The sequence below is a fragment of the Hemitrygon akajei genome, chromosome 1 (genome assembly GCF_048418815.1).
Source record: "Hemitrygon akajei chromosome 1, sHemAka1.3, whole genome shotgun sequence".
NCBI classification, from domain to species: Eukaryota; Metazoa; Chordata; class Chondrichthyes; order Myliobatiformes; family Dasyatidae; genus Hemitrygon; species Hemitrygon akajei.
In genome coordinates this window covers 23521890-23536532 of record NC_133124.1, presented here as the reverse complement: position 1 = coordinate 23536532, position 14643 = coordinate 23521890, and the positions used below count along the sequence as shown (strand labels likewise).

At 39.1% G+C, this 14643-nt stretch overlaps 1 protein-coding gene across 7 annotated transcripts in view; it reads left to right on the top strand.

Annotated features, from left to right (window-relative positions):
* Positions 1–14643, top strand: part of rbbp8 (retinoblastoma binding protein 8) — a 128630-nt gene that overhangs the window by 68111 nt on the left and 45876 nt on the right. For all 7 annotated transcript variants that reach the window (XM_073039142.1, XM_073039152.1, XM_073039179.1 and 4 more), the window contains exon 3: positions 2822–2864. In XM_073039142.1, coding sequence (XP_072895243.1) covers positions 2822–2864 — 43 coding nt within the window. The remainder of the gene's footprint in view (positions 1–2821; positions 2865–14643) is intronic.

The following is a 14643-nucleotide window of genomic DNA, read 5'->3' as shown; positions in this document are numbered from 1 at the left end:
TATATTTTAAAAATCAATCCAAGCACTAATGATATAAACAAACCACCCACTTTGCATAATTTCTTTTACTCATTCTTGAGATGTGAATTACATAAGCTGACAAGGTTATTTAATCTTGCTGTGTAAGCAATAACCTGAGGAAATGTGAATGTACAGCTAGCAGTAAATGTCTCAGATTTTATGCCCGCATCATGAAATATCTGCAAGAGATTGGAAACATGGCTGAGAAATTTCTGTGGAGTTATACTGGGATTAGATGAGTAATCTCTCATAATAAATTTCTCTTTTGTTAGGCCTGGCTTCAACCAATGAGGCATTTTCTCATTCATACCTGTTGAATTCAGTTTGCCAGTGTTTCCTGTGGTCAGCAAGGTCAAATGTTGTTTTGGTGTTAAGAATGGCCATATTTGTTTCTTCTGGAAATAAGCTACTGTATTTCGCTTGAGGTTGAAATCAGGTGGGAAAGAGAAAGTGGACCAAAGTGGTCTTGTTGGAGTCTCAATCGATCACTGGTGAGCAGGTTATTAGAAAGTACTCGATAATTGCAATATTAATGATGTCTTCTAACTAATGGTAATTAACCAGATTGTATTAATCCTGATTTAGTTAGTCAAGACATTTGTTTACAAGTTTTTGTACACTTCTTTGTTGGATGTGAGTTTTGTTGTTGCATAGGACAGCTTAGCTAAAGAATTGCCTGATTCTGGAGCAGATCTCTTGAGTGTTGGGATAGAGATGTTGTCAGACCTAGAGCCTTTGTACTGACAATGTGGAATGGCTAAAGCTAGACTGTCCCCTTCTAGATTATTCAGTCTTGACTTTTACTGCAAACATGAGAAAATCTGCAGATGAGTCCTGAAGAAGGGTCTTGGCCCCTAAATGCTGATTGTTTACTCCTTTCCTGCCTGGCCTGCTGAGTTCCTCCAGCATTGCGTGTATGTGGCTTTTACTATGTGCTTTTCCACCATTGTTGATGATGATAGGAATATTCCTGAAACCTCATGTTGCCATTTGATTGTCTACTACTTTTTCACAAGAGAATTCAGCAGCTTTGAAGAGTTTTGATCTGACCTGTTAATGGCCAATTAGCTGATTATAGTGTTTACTACAAATGCCATTATTATGTTATAGCTGCTCCAGATTGGCATTTTCTCTGTTGCCACTTCTTTTATTTTTTTAACACATCATGAAACCTGGTTGGTTCCCTAGTTTGGAAGAGAAAGTAGTCTCGTGTTTCAGGAAGTAATATGTAAGGGAGCTGTTTGAGTTCTTGGTCTGAACTGAGGGACTTGGCTGAATCAGTCTTATTTTAGTGCAGACATGGTGCACTCTACAAATGGAATGATGTCCATGAGTGATAGAAACATAGAAAACCTACAGTACAATACAGGCCCTTTGGCCCACAAAATCATGTGACTTCAATGAGTCAAAATAGTTTTTTGATTTAGTAGTTTTTTCCACTCTTGTTTGTTTTTTTTGCCACACCATAGATGTTGTATGATAGCGGTATCGTTCAGGACTTGGTCAGTGATGATACTACCAAGCCAATCTTGATGGACAATGAAGTATCCAATCAGTTTACTTACTATGCCCTACTTTCCTTCATATTTCTTGTAAGTGTTGCTCCACACTGAGCAGTCTAATTTTATCCATTAGTAGGAAGATGCTAGGAGGTAATCAGTAGGTTTCTTCATCTGATACTCTGGACTTAAAGTTTAATGATCTGTTTTTGAGGACTCACAGAGTCGCCCCTTCTTGCCTGTAACCCACCGGTGTATCCAGGGATGATGTAATTCTGGATGTTGGCTACACTCTGCGGTTCTGAGAGTCTGATTACATCAGACTTCTAGTTTAGTCTGTGTACCTGGTTTCTCAATTTAGACATGTCTGGAGATGTTAAAGGTTTATTATATCATTGACAGGATTGGGTGAGGCTGTTGACTCCAATATCTAGGTCAAAAACAGATGGACTGCCTTGTTTTATCTTTGCCATTACATGGATATCATTACTAAGATTAATCAACCTTTTCAAATATCCCTAGCCACTCTGAATAGAATGAGTGGAGAGATCCTGTTACAAAGATCCCAAGGATCTTAAGTATATGATCATCTACTAAATTACTCTTTGAACTTCAACCAATATTTGAATTTCTTTCTTGTAAAAATAATACTTCATTCTGTAGAGAACTAGATGCAGGAGTTAAGTACATGGGATTTAACTGGTTGCTATTCATACAGAGTAGACCCCTTTCAAAACAGGGTCATGTATATGAAAGTTTTAAGTGTGGATTATCTACTTCTGTAACTAGTTTTTCAGGTTATTTGCATTTTATTATCCTGCTTCAGCCTAGGTGTGTATCAATCTAAAAGCGACTACAGTAATAATCACATAGCGAAGTATTAAAATATTGTAGCTTTTAAATTATACGCTTTTAATAGCTGATCAAACAATAATGTTAATCACCCCTTAGAGAGACAAAACAGTCAGTCATTCTTATTGGAGGCAACAGACAACAGTAATACTTTGGGAGTCTGCTTGTCAGAACTGCTCTTGGAAGAGCCAAAGTATTAACTTGTTTGTTCTTGCCACAAATACCGACTGACCTGCTTCATTCCAAGATCGTTTTCTGATTTTGTTCTACACTTCCAATGTCTGTAGCATTTTACATTTATGATTTCACACAATGAATGCTTCCCCTCTCCCCCCCCCCACACTTAATGAAGTAGAGGGATGTAATATTAGCTAACTGACTACAAAATATAATTGTTATAATTCTTGTTGTTGTTTCTTTCTGAAATGTAATTTTATTTTTAATCACAGTGCTGCAAGTAAAAGTAACCAAACTAAAGAAGGAGAGATGTTTGTAAGTATCTTAAATTTATTCTGAAACATTGTTTAATGATACACTGAATATAAGTTAAAGCTTTCTTTTCAGTGGCTTAGAAGTCAGGCCAGGAAAAGTAATGTTTATTGCCACTAAATACAGGTTTCCCCAGCAATCCAAAGGTAGAGCGTTCCTATGAAACCATTTGTAAACCGAAATGTCGTAAAGTGAAGAAGCAATTACCATTAATTTATATGGGAAAAATTTTTGAGCGTTCCCAGACCCAAAAAATAACCTACCAAATCATAACAAATAACACATAAAACCTAAAATAACACTAACATATAGTAAAAGCAGGAATTATATGATAAATATACACCCTATATAAAGTAGAAATATTGTATGTATGGTGTAGTTTCACTTACCAAAATCAGGAAGACAGCAAGCCAAAGTCGATTTGGAGAAAAAAAATCGGCACGTACATGCATACATACGCACGTACACGCATGCGCAAACAATTACCCGCACAAGGTTTCACAGTCATTGTAGTCTTTCTCGGGGTAAACAGACGTATAAAGCCGTCATCTTGTTCTCGTAAAAGCAAAAATCATCTTTGGGTAGTGAAAACAGGTACTAATGTAGGTCTTTCGTAACAGCGAGTTGTCGTAAAGCGAACGTTCGAAAAACGGGGGACACCTGTACCGACAGACTATGTAAAACAGCCAATGTATGATGTTGGATTTTCAATTATCATACTTTGTTTAATTTAGAAAGGTAATTATAGAATCATTGAAATAAATGAGTCTATTTAGCAGTTAGTCCATGCTGGCTTCTTCTAGGGTAGTCTATTCAACCCCATTTCCTTGCTCTTTTCCCACAGCCCGATGAGTTATGATGCTCTATTTGATAGGCTCTGTTTCTAGACAGTGAATTCCGGATCTTAACCACTGTTCTATAAAGGAATTGTAGTTTGATTCCCTTGCCTCTGAAATACAAATGCTGAAACATTACGTAACTGTACTGATGTACAAATATGAAATGGAGATAGTAGAGCATTTTACTTCTGAAAAATACAAATTTTAACATTGACGTTACTATTGCTAATTGTCTCTGACATTTGATTGTGTGATTGCTTTTTTTATATTAACTTTATAATACTATGAGTAGGCTACAAATAGAGAAAAACACAGTTGTATTTTGCCCCTTCATTTTGCATTGGTGTCCATGGGCCCTTGGACCGGCCCATATTTTTGATTTAGTGATCCATATTTTTTTAAAAAACTACTTATTTAATCTAACTATATAAACCATTCTTGACTTTGTACATCCCCATTAAATCTTCTTCCAATATAAATTGCTCCAAGGTGAATAACTTGAGTCTTCAACCTAGCCTGAAGGTAAAATCTCTCAGACCTGGAATCATTTTAGAACATCTCTTGCGCACTATCTCTCTGACCTTAGTCTCTCAAACCGTGGTGACCAGAACTGGTTGGTTACTTCTGTTATGGCTTAGCCGGAGTTTTATAAAGTTATGATTAACATAATAATTGGAGCTATTAATAATAAAGTCATTGTCATAAAGAAGTACAGCACAGAAACAGAAGTGCTTGCCGAACCTTTTAAACTGCCTACTCCCATCAACCTGCACCAAAACCATAGCTCTCCATATCCCTACCATTCATGTACCTATCAATGTTAAAATGTGTCTTCAGAAGAATAAAAATATGCCTTTTTGCCAATTCATATCTGAGTGCTTAATTAACTGGAACCGAGTGTTTAGGAATTTGTTAATATTTCAGTTTTACTATCCATTGTGAGTTACTTAATCATATCATTTGACATGCATATGCTTACTCCGGATACTTTGATCAGTATCATTTTAACATTGGTTTGGTAATGATATATTAATTATCTATGCAATTTAAATCTACCAACTGAAAGCATTCAATAGTGGAAACACAAGATAGGAAATATTAAAAACAGAATTGGGTCACTCAACCCCTTTCGGATCATGGCTGATCCAACAATCCCCAAGTTCACTTTACTACACTTTCACCCTAACACTTACTGGCCGGTGGTGTAGTGGCTTCCACTCCGGACTTTGTGTTACAATATTATCAATCTGAACTGCTTACACGTTCCTTGCTACTCAACCTCAGCCCCCAGCCATTTTTATGCCATCTTTAAATTTAGCTACTATATATTTTATTCCTTTCCCAACCATTATTACTAAGTAGTTGTGTTCCTGTGGCACCCCATTTGCTGCAAGTTGCCAACCTGCGAGTGATCCTCTTTTCTCTGTTTACTGCCTGTTAGTCAATATTCATTAAATTGTACAATGCAGAAACGGGCCCTTTTAGCCCACATTGTCTCTGTCGATTATGATTCTTATCTATGCCTATCCCATCTGCCTGTGTTAGGGCCATATTCCCTTAAACTTACCCCATTCAAGTATGTACCCAAATGCCTTTTATACATTGTGCCTTCATCACTTCCTTGAGGTTATTTCCAAATATTCACCACCCTCTGTGGAAAAACTTGTCCCTCATATCGCCCTTAAATTTCCCCCTTTACCTCAAAAAGTTTTGCTCTCTAATTCTTGACTCTGCTGTCACTCATCATTTTATAAACTTCCTTTAAAGTTATCTCTCACTTCCCTGTGTTCTTGTGAAAATAAGCAAATCCTATCCAATCTGTCCTTATAACTACAGCCAGGCAACATCTTGGTGAATCCCTGCTGCATTCTGTGGGTACCACATCCTGTAGTGTGGAGACAAAACTGCACACGATACTGCAGTGGTCTAACCAATGTTTTGTACGGCAGCAACATGACATCCCGTTTCTTATAGTAAATGCTTGTCTTATGAAAACAAACATACACAATGCTTTTTCCCTACCTTGACCATCTGTGTCACCATTTTCATGGAACAATGGTCTTGCACTTCAAGGTCTCTCCATACATCAACAATCCCAGGGTGTCTGCCGTTAACTCTGTATGTCCTATCAGAATTTGACTTTCCAAATTGCATTACCTTACACTTGCTTGCATTAAATTTTGTCTGCCATTTCTCCATCAAACTTTTCAGCTAACTTGTGTCATGCTTTCTGCTTAGACAATCTTCTTGACTCCACCAATTTTTGTGTCATCTGCAGACTAATTAATGAAATCACCTACGTTCCTATCCAAGCCATTTATACACATTACAAACAACAAAGTTCCCCAGCGCCAGTTCCTAGGGAACATATGTTGTGGACTTCTAATCAGAAAAAACACTTATTCACAGTTGTCCTCTTCCATGTTCTGTTACCAGGTTAATATTGGATCCAGTTTGCCAGCATATCTGGAGTCCCTTGTGCCTTAATTTTCTGGCCCAGCCTACCTTGACAAAGTCTTACTCGGCTCCGTGTAAACCATGTCTACTGCCTTCATCAGTTTTTGTAGTTATCCCCTCAAAAAGAACTTGGTCATATTCATGAGATGTAATCTCCCCTGCATATAAAAAAACACACTGACTTCTCCTGTTCAGTCTCCATCTTTCCAAGTGTACAAAAATCCTGTCCCACCAAAGCTTCCCTACTACTCACTGGCCTATAGTTTTCAGGCTAATCCCAAATGGAAAACATCAGCTACTCTTCAGTCTGTGGCTAACAAAGATGCAAAAATCTGTCATTGCCCCAGTAATCTCCTCCCTTGCTTACCTTTGCATGCTGGTATTGACCGCATCAGACCTTGAGAATTTATCAACTCTAATGCGCACCTGTTTTTCCAGTGGTTACATATTCATGATATCTATATGTTCTAGAAGAAGTGCCCCTCCCTGAACTCACCAACCTCCATGGTTTCTGTGGTAAATAGCACAGAGAAGTGTTGATTTAGAACTTTATTCATATCATCTGGCAGCTATGGAAGAATTTTTTCTTTCAGAATCTATTAATTATTTGGTTACATATTTTACTTCTAATATACTTAGAGAGTTTTGGGATTCTCCTTAGTCCTATCTACCAAGACCACCTTTTGCCCTTCTACTTTCTTTCTCTCCTGTATCCCCTATAAACTAGAAGTGACTTATTCAATATCATTTTCCTACTCTATAACTATTCTTGCCGATGTTTTATCTCCAGCAGTGTGCTATTATCATGAGTGATTTTATTGAATGCCTTCCAGAAGTCCATATAAGATTTCTCTTTTCAGTTCCATCTATGCAATGGTGGAGACCTCCTTAAGATATTCCAATATATCCATCAAGACATTATTTTCTCTTGATGCCATACTGACTCTGCTAGATTTAACTATAAAATATCAAAAGTGTTGGTATGACTTATAGTAATTGGTTGTAACATTTTCCTACAATACATATTATGCCTATAGTTTGCTGCCCCCCTTTTTATGAACGGGGGTGTAACATTAGTATTTTCTAATCCTCTATCACTTCTCTGGAATCTTAAGAAATTTTGGAAGAATATAACTACCGGTACTTTTGTAGCCATTTCTGTAGGCTTCAAAGATGCATGCCCATCCAGGCTAAGGGTTCATATCCATCCCGGGGTTCCCGGATCCCCTTCTTAATGGTGTTGGTCTATGGCATAAAGAAGACTGGGATCCCCATTCCCATTTTCCTCTCTCAGCTTATCTCCTTACCTGCCCATCACCTCCCTCTGGTGCTCCTTCTCCTTCCTTTCTTCCATGCCCTTCTCTCCTCTCCTATCAAACTCCCCCTTCTCCAGTCCTTTATATCTTTCACCAATCACCTTCACAGCTCTTTACTTCACCCCTCCCCCACCTCCTGGTTTTACCTATCATCTACTACCTTGTATTTCTTCCTCACCTCCCCCCAGCTTTGTACTCTGACTTTGCATCTTTTTTCTCCAGTTCTGATGAAGGGTCTCGGCCCAAAACTGATTTCCTCCAGAATTTTGTATGTATTGCTTGGATTTCCAGCATCTGCAGATTTTCTCTTGTTTAAGTCTCATTAGATTGTTCAATATCAGTTATTTAGTGAGAGTTTCTCCACAATCTGTAAAACCAGAAAATCCTTCAGATCATGGGTAGCTGTTAGCAGAAGGTGGGATATGCATGTGGTGTTTGCAGATGAATGTTCTAATCTAGTTGTTGCATATTTGATTTCTTCGGGCAGAGTTCACCCTTGGTGCCCAGCAGATAAAATAAGACCATAATTCAGGGAAACCGGCATCAAATTCCCTGTATGTGTCCTCATACTTGGCGATAATAAAGGATTCTGATTCTGATAATTCTGCTTATATGTTTTAAGTCATTTGACCCATCGAGTCTGCTCCACCATTTCATCATGGCTGATCGGTTTTACTCTCAGGCCTAATCTCCTGCCTTCTCCCTGTAATCTTTCATGCCCAGACTTATCAAGAATCTTAGATTGTGAAGACACTCAGTCCTCTTTATTGTCATTTAGTAATGCATGCATTAAGAAATGATACAATGTTCCTCCAGTATGATATCACAAAAACACAAGACAGACCAAGACTAACTTACAAAAACCACATAATTATAACATATAGTTACAACAGTACAAATCAATGACATAATTTGTACTGGGCAGACCATGGACATGGTAAATGAAAGTTTCAAAGTCCTCGATAGCCCATCATCTCATGCAGATGGTAGAAGGAAGAAAAACTTTTCCTGCCATAAACCTCCAGTGCCGCAAAGTTTCCCGATGCAGCCTCTGGAAGCATCCGACCACAGCCAACTCTGAGTCCGTCCGAAAACTTCGAGCCTCCGACCAGCCCTCCGACACCGAGCCCCATCTCTGCCGATCGCTTTGACCTCGGCCCCGGCCACCAAGCAACAGGCAAAGCCGTTGATTCGGGGCCTTCCTCTCTGGAGATTTCTCGATCGCACAGTAGCAGTGGCAGCGAAACAGGCATGTCAGAAGTTTCACCAGATGTTCCTCCGTGCTTCTCACGTCCGTCCCCATCAAATCAGGATTGTGCATGGCCCCTACTTACAGATAACAGATGTTAATTCCTGGAGTGGCCGTCGCGCCGCCATTTTACACTTTCTAACTTAAGTATACCCAATGACTTAGCCTCCACAGCCTGCTGTGGCAGTGAATTAAGGTTAAAGGAATCACTCCTCATTTCCGTTCTAAATGGACATCTCTGTATTCTGAGGTCATATGTACCCTCTGGTCCTAGACTCTCCCACTATAGGAAATATCCTCTCCACATCCACTCTTTCTATGCCTTTCAACATTTGATAGGTTTCAGTGAGATTCCACCCCCCCCCCCCATTCTTCTGAATTCCTGCAAGTACAGGCCCAAAGCCATCAAATGCTCCTAATATGATAAACCTTTCATCTCTGGAAACATTTTTGTGAACTTCCTTTGAACCCTCTCCAATGTCAGCACATCCTTTCTTAGATTAGGGGCCCAAAACTATTCACAATACTTGAATTTAGGCCTCACCAGTGCATTATAAAGCCTCAGCATTACATCCTTATTTTTACATCCTCTCAAATGAATGCTAACATTGCATTTGCCTTCCTCACCACTGACTCAACCTGTAAATTAACCATAAAGGAACCCTGCACTAGGACTCCCAAGTCTTTTGCACCTCATAAAAGTATAAAATGATTTTATAGCAGAATGGCAACAGTGGAGGACAATCTTAAATTTCTGTTCACTTTTGAATTCAGTTGAACACATTCTTTTCTGTTTGCAAATATTTATGTTTTAATTCAGTAAGAGGTAGATAATTAAGATCCACTCTGGAGTTAACTCAACTATTCAATAATGCTGTGGCAGTATCTGTTTTCTTTATAATGTCTAATGTCTTACCATACATTAGCAGCAGAATTAACAGATTTATTTGATGAGAGTTAAACCTGGAAGTTGCTTAGCTGTTGGGGGTGGGGGTGGATGGGGGTACAGGATAGAATCTTCTGTCAAGTCAAAAGAAATAGTGTTGGACCTGGAATTACAAAGGAGCACTTTGAGCTCCTCCCTGCATATAGGTTAAGTTTGAACAAAACTCATTCTTTTACATCTGGTGGAATGTAATGTTTTCCTGCAATACTTACAAGTTTTTTTAAACTCAAATTTGAACTGCTGCATGTTATTAACTTCATATTCCTTTATCCATTAACTGAATGGGAATGTGATATCTAGTAGCTGTCTCGGTAGTTAACACAAACATCAGGTATATATTTCCAGTTACATTTGGCAGGAAAAAGTGTTTTGGGTATGGAGTTTGCCAGAGTGAAACCTTTTTGGCTAAACAAATAAACATTGTTTTACTACCCTTCTGTTGAATGCAGCCGTTCTCTAGTGAGCAGTGTTAATTTAACTGATTGAAACTTCGTATTTCTGTCCATTTGCTCCATGGCTTATTACATAGGAGAATGACAGAACTATTGACTATTGTGTCCCTCCAACTGTGCTGAGTCTGAGGAGTTGTAACTGGCTGAAAAACGCTGTTGGGGTAGGGGGAGAAGAATGGAAGTCATTCTGAGAAAATGATAGTTTTGTTACAAGCTCTGGTTGCAAACTCCCAAATATATTTATGGATTTGAAGTTCTTAAATGGTGTTAATGCCTTTTTTGTGGTTACTGCTGCCATAGACATCTAATTGTAGATTTGTTTCAAGCAGTCCTCTTCACATGGCATGTTTTTTTACAAAAAAAATCGCATTCTAACATTAACAGTCTATTTAAAAACATCCAAATACAATTATAAAAGCACTTACTTGCATTTAGTATTTTCACAACATTCAAGTCCTCATTCAGACAGATGAGGTTGTAGAGCATGCCTGCTCTTTCTGGACCATTGCAATGAATCACACTTCTGCTGGACTGTCTGTTGGTGTTCAGATATATCAGTTGGCATCAGATCTCCAACTTGCTGTGGACCACTACCTTTCATTGCACAAGCACAGAACTCAGACTCAGAGGTATAAACCTGATAGCTAGAGGTTGCCCTACCAGTTACAGTCAGTGCAATTCATGCCAACGGATAAAGCCCTTTCAGTTGTTAACTAGGACAAAGTTATCTCCTTCCAGTTTTTTCAAGCTTCAGTTTCTTTCTGCTTCAAGTACTTCATTTCTGATGCTTAGATACTTACGTAGATACCTATAAAGGACTATTTGGATAAGCAAATACTGGCGAAGACTTGAATATTTCCATTGATTTTTTTTTCCCTTCCTGTTGTAGGGAACAGTTAGGTTTCGTGCAATAGAAACTGCAAATGCTGGAAATACTCATCAGGTCTGGCAGCATCAGTAGAGAGAGAAAAATGTGGTTTATATTTCAGGCCATTGAATTTTCAGCAGAATTAGGAAATGTTAGAAAATGAGCATATTTAAATTGCAGAGAAGGGACATGTGTAGAGAGAGTAAAAGGAGCATCTGTGATAAGATGGTGTTAGAAAGATAGTCAATCAGAATAAGGCTTATTATCACTGGCATGTGTCATCAAAATCGTTAACTTAGCAGCAGCAGTACTTTAATGCAATACATAATATAGAAGAAAAATAATAATAAATAATAAGTAAATCAAGCACAGTATAAGTATATTGAATAGATTAAAGATCGTGTAAAAACAGAAATAACATATATTTTAAAAATGAGGTAGTGTTCAAGGGTTCAATGTCCATTAAGGAATCAGATGGCAGAGGAGAAGAAGCTGTTCCTGAATTGCTGAGTGTGTGCCTTCAGGCTCCTGTACCTTCTGCTTGATGGTAACGGTGAGAAAAGGGCATGCCCTGGGTGCTGGGAGTCCATAATAAAAGAGGCTGCCTTTCTGAGACACCGCTCAACAAAGATGACTTGGGTACTTTGTAGGCTAGTACCCAAGATGGAGCCAACTAAATTTACAACTCTCTGCAGCTTCTTTCAGTCCTGTGCAGTAGTGTCCCCCTCCATACAGTGATGCAGCCTGTAAGAGTGCTCTCCATGGTACAACTATAGAAGTTTGTAAGTGTATTTGTATACATACCAAATCCCTTCAAACTGCTAATTAAGTATAGTCGCTGTCTTGCCTTCTTTATAACTGCATTGATATGTTAGGACCAGGTTAGGTCTTCAGAGATATTGAAACCCAGGAACCTGCTCACTCTCTCCTCTTTTCATCCCTGTATGAGGATTGGTATGTGTTCCTTCATCTTACCCTCCCTGAAATCCACAATCATCTCTTTCGTTTTACTGACGTTGAGTGCAAGATTGTTGCTGTGACACCACTCCACTAGTTGGTATATCTCACTCCTGTACACCCTTTCATCTCCATCGGAGATTCTACCAACAATGGTTGTATTATCAGCAAGTTTATAGATGGTGTTTGAGCTATGCCTAGCCACACAGTTATGGGTATATAGAGAGTAGAGCAGTGGGCTGAGCACAGACCCCTGAGGTGTTGATCATCAACAAGGAAGAGATATCACCAATCCGCACAGATTGTGGTCTTCCAGTTAGGAAGTCGAGGATCCAATTGCAGAGATAGATATAGAGGCCCAGGTTCTTTAACTTGTCACTCAAGATTGTGGGAATGATGGTATTAAATGCTGAGCTGTAGTCAATAAACAACATCCTGACATGGGTGTTTGTGTTGTCCATGTGGTCAAAGGCATGAAGAGCCGTTGAGATTGCGTCTGCCGTTTGCGTATTGTAGTGAGCGTTAGGCAAATTGCAGTGGGTCCAGGTCCTTGCTGAGGCAGGAGTTCAGTCTAGTCTTGAACAACCTCCCAAAGCATTTCATCATTGTATATGTGAGTGCTACTGGGCAATAGTCATTAAGGCAGCTCACATTATTCTTCCTAGGCACTAGTGTAATTGTTGCCTAAATGTTGGCTTTTTGAAGCAAGTGGGAACTTCCACCCGTAGCAGTAAGAAGTTGAAAATGGATGAAATGGTTAAAAATCAGTGACAGAAGTGGTGTTAGTGCCAAGTGAGAAAGGGTGGTGTATGATTGTTCGACTGCAGCTGATCTATCTAGAAGTGCAAGTAGGAGGAGATGAATGAAAACCGGGATGGAGTGGGGAGGGAATATGCCTGAAAAAAAGGAATGATGTAAATATATAACATATCAGACACTTTATTAATGTTACAGGTTTATATTTTTGTCATTGTTCAGAAACGTCCATTTCAGGTATGAGCAATGAAGGCTGGTTATCTGACATGTTCAAAGTATTCCTTGTGTTTAAATTGGGCATTGTTGGGGCTGTACAAGGGGCTATCCATTGAGATCAGATTGAGGTGGGGAATTGAAGGGACAGGTGACTGGACTTCCAGAGAGATATGTGTACTGAATGGAAATCACTGCCTGATTTCTCCAAATACAAGGGCAGCACATCCAGAGCATAGAATGCAAAGGTTGAATTGGAGAAGGTGAGAGTGAATTGTTAAAAGGAATGCAACACGTACTATTCTCATGAGTTTCTTTTCTCTTGCTTTCTTCATCTTTCCTATCCCTTTCCCATCCCTTCCTGTTCCCCCACTTGGCGCTCATGCTAACCATATGTTTCCACCTATCATCTACTAGCCTTTGTTGCAACATATTCCACCACCAGGCTTCATCTGATGCAGCTTGACTTGTTGATTTCTTCCAGCAGTTTATTCTTTGCACCAGATTCCAGCATCTAATCTTGTGTGCTGTCAGGTGAATTTCTTCACCTCTTTGAGTCCTTCAGTGTTGGAACTGGATGAGCGTTGTATCTCCCTAAATTAAATGAAAAGGGATCTAAATATTGGTGGAGGTGGAAGAGTGAACCAGGGTGGTTCAGAGGACCAACAGTTCCTTTGTAATGCTTAAAATGGAAGGAAATGTCTGATGGTGACATCGCATTTGTGTGAAGTCTAACAGGGAGTTGCTGTGATGTGACAGGCATTAACTGAACAGAACCTTTTAAATATCCAGAATACAATTCAACTGTGTGTGTGTGTGTGTGTGTGTGTGTGGAGAGGGGGAGAGAGAGAGATTGTTTGTGTTTTTTGAAGCTGGGGAACGGAGGTGAGTTTGAAAGGGAAAGCTTCTCTCAGGAAAATATTGCTTCCGCTATTGGCGTGTTCTGGCCCTGTGCCTGACTAAAAAAAGACACTTAGATCTTAAAGTGTAAGAATTAAGTAGTCCCACTGAATATAGTCTGTGTTAAACCCCCAAACTAATCTGCAGGCTTGAGACAGCCAAACAATCACGTGGACCATAATTCTGAAATGTCAATTGATCTCCCACAGAAACTATGAAGTACATTGTTTCACTTACAGGAAGTTGAAATCAGAATCGAAAATTGCATTCAATTACCAATGTTATTAAAGGACGGGTCACTGTAAAAACCAGTTCTGCAATAAAGGATCCAACCCCATTGGACAAAGTGATAATTAACTATATAGTAATGGAGAACCTTCAAAACTCTCTTAAGATGTCATGTCAATCTGTGGAAGCACTACTTTTATGACGTGCTGTGGTATCAGGAATCAATAAGCCACAGGTCAGAATAGAATGTTAAATGGTTATTACAGACAATTTAGCCTCCTGCAGCTTTTCAGCACGTGAAGTATCCAGCCTCTCGCCAATCTACAACTTAAACAAGATGATCAGAATAATATTTCTTTATCAACCAACCTGCTGCACCCGAACACCTGCACAGCTGTCGGAAGGTGCAGGGTGTGTGAAGCAAGAATTCAAATGATCAGTTTGATCATTAGATAAACCTCCAAGGCATCTGCACATACAAAATGTATTGCTGTCCTCATTCCAGAGTGTGGTTTGATACTCTTACACTTTGCATGTCTTTAACCAGTTTAGCTGCTATGACTTGTTCCTTTACCACAGAGGATGCTCTTGACAAGGAGTT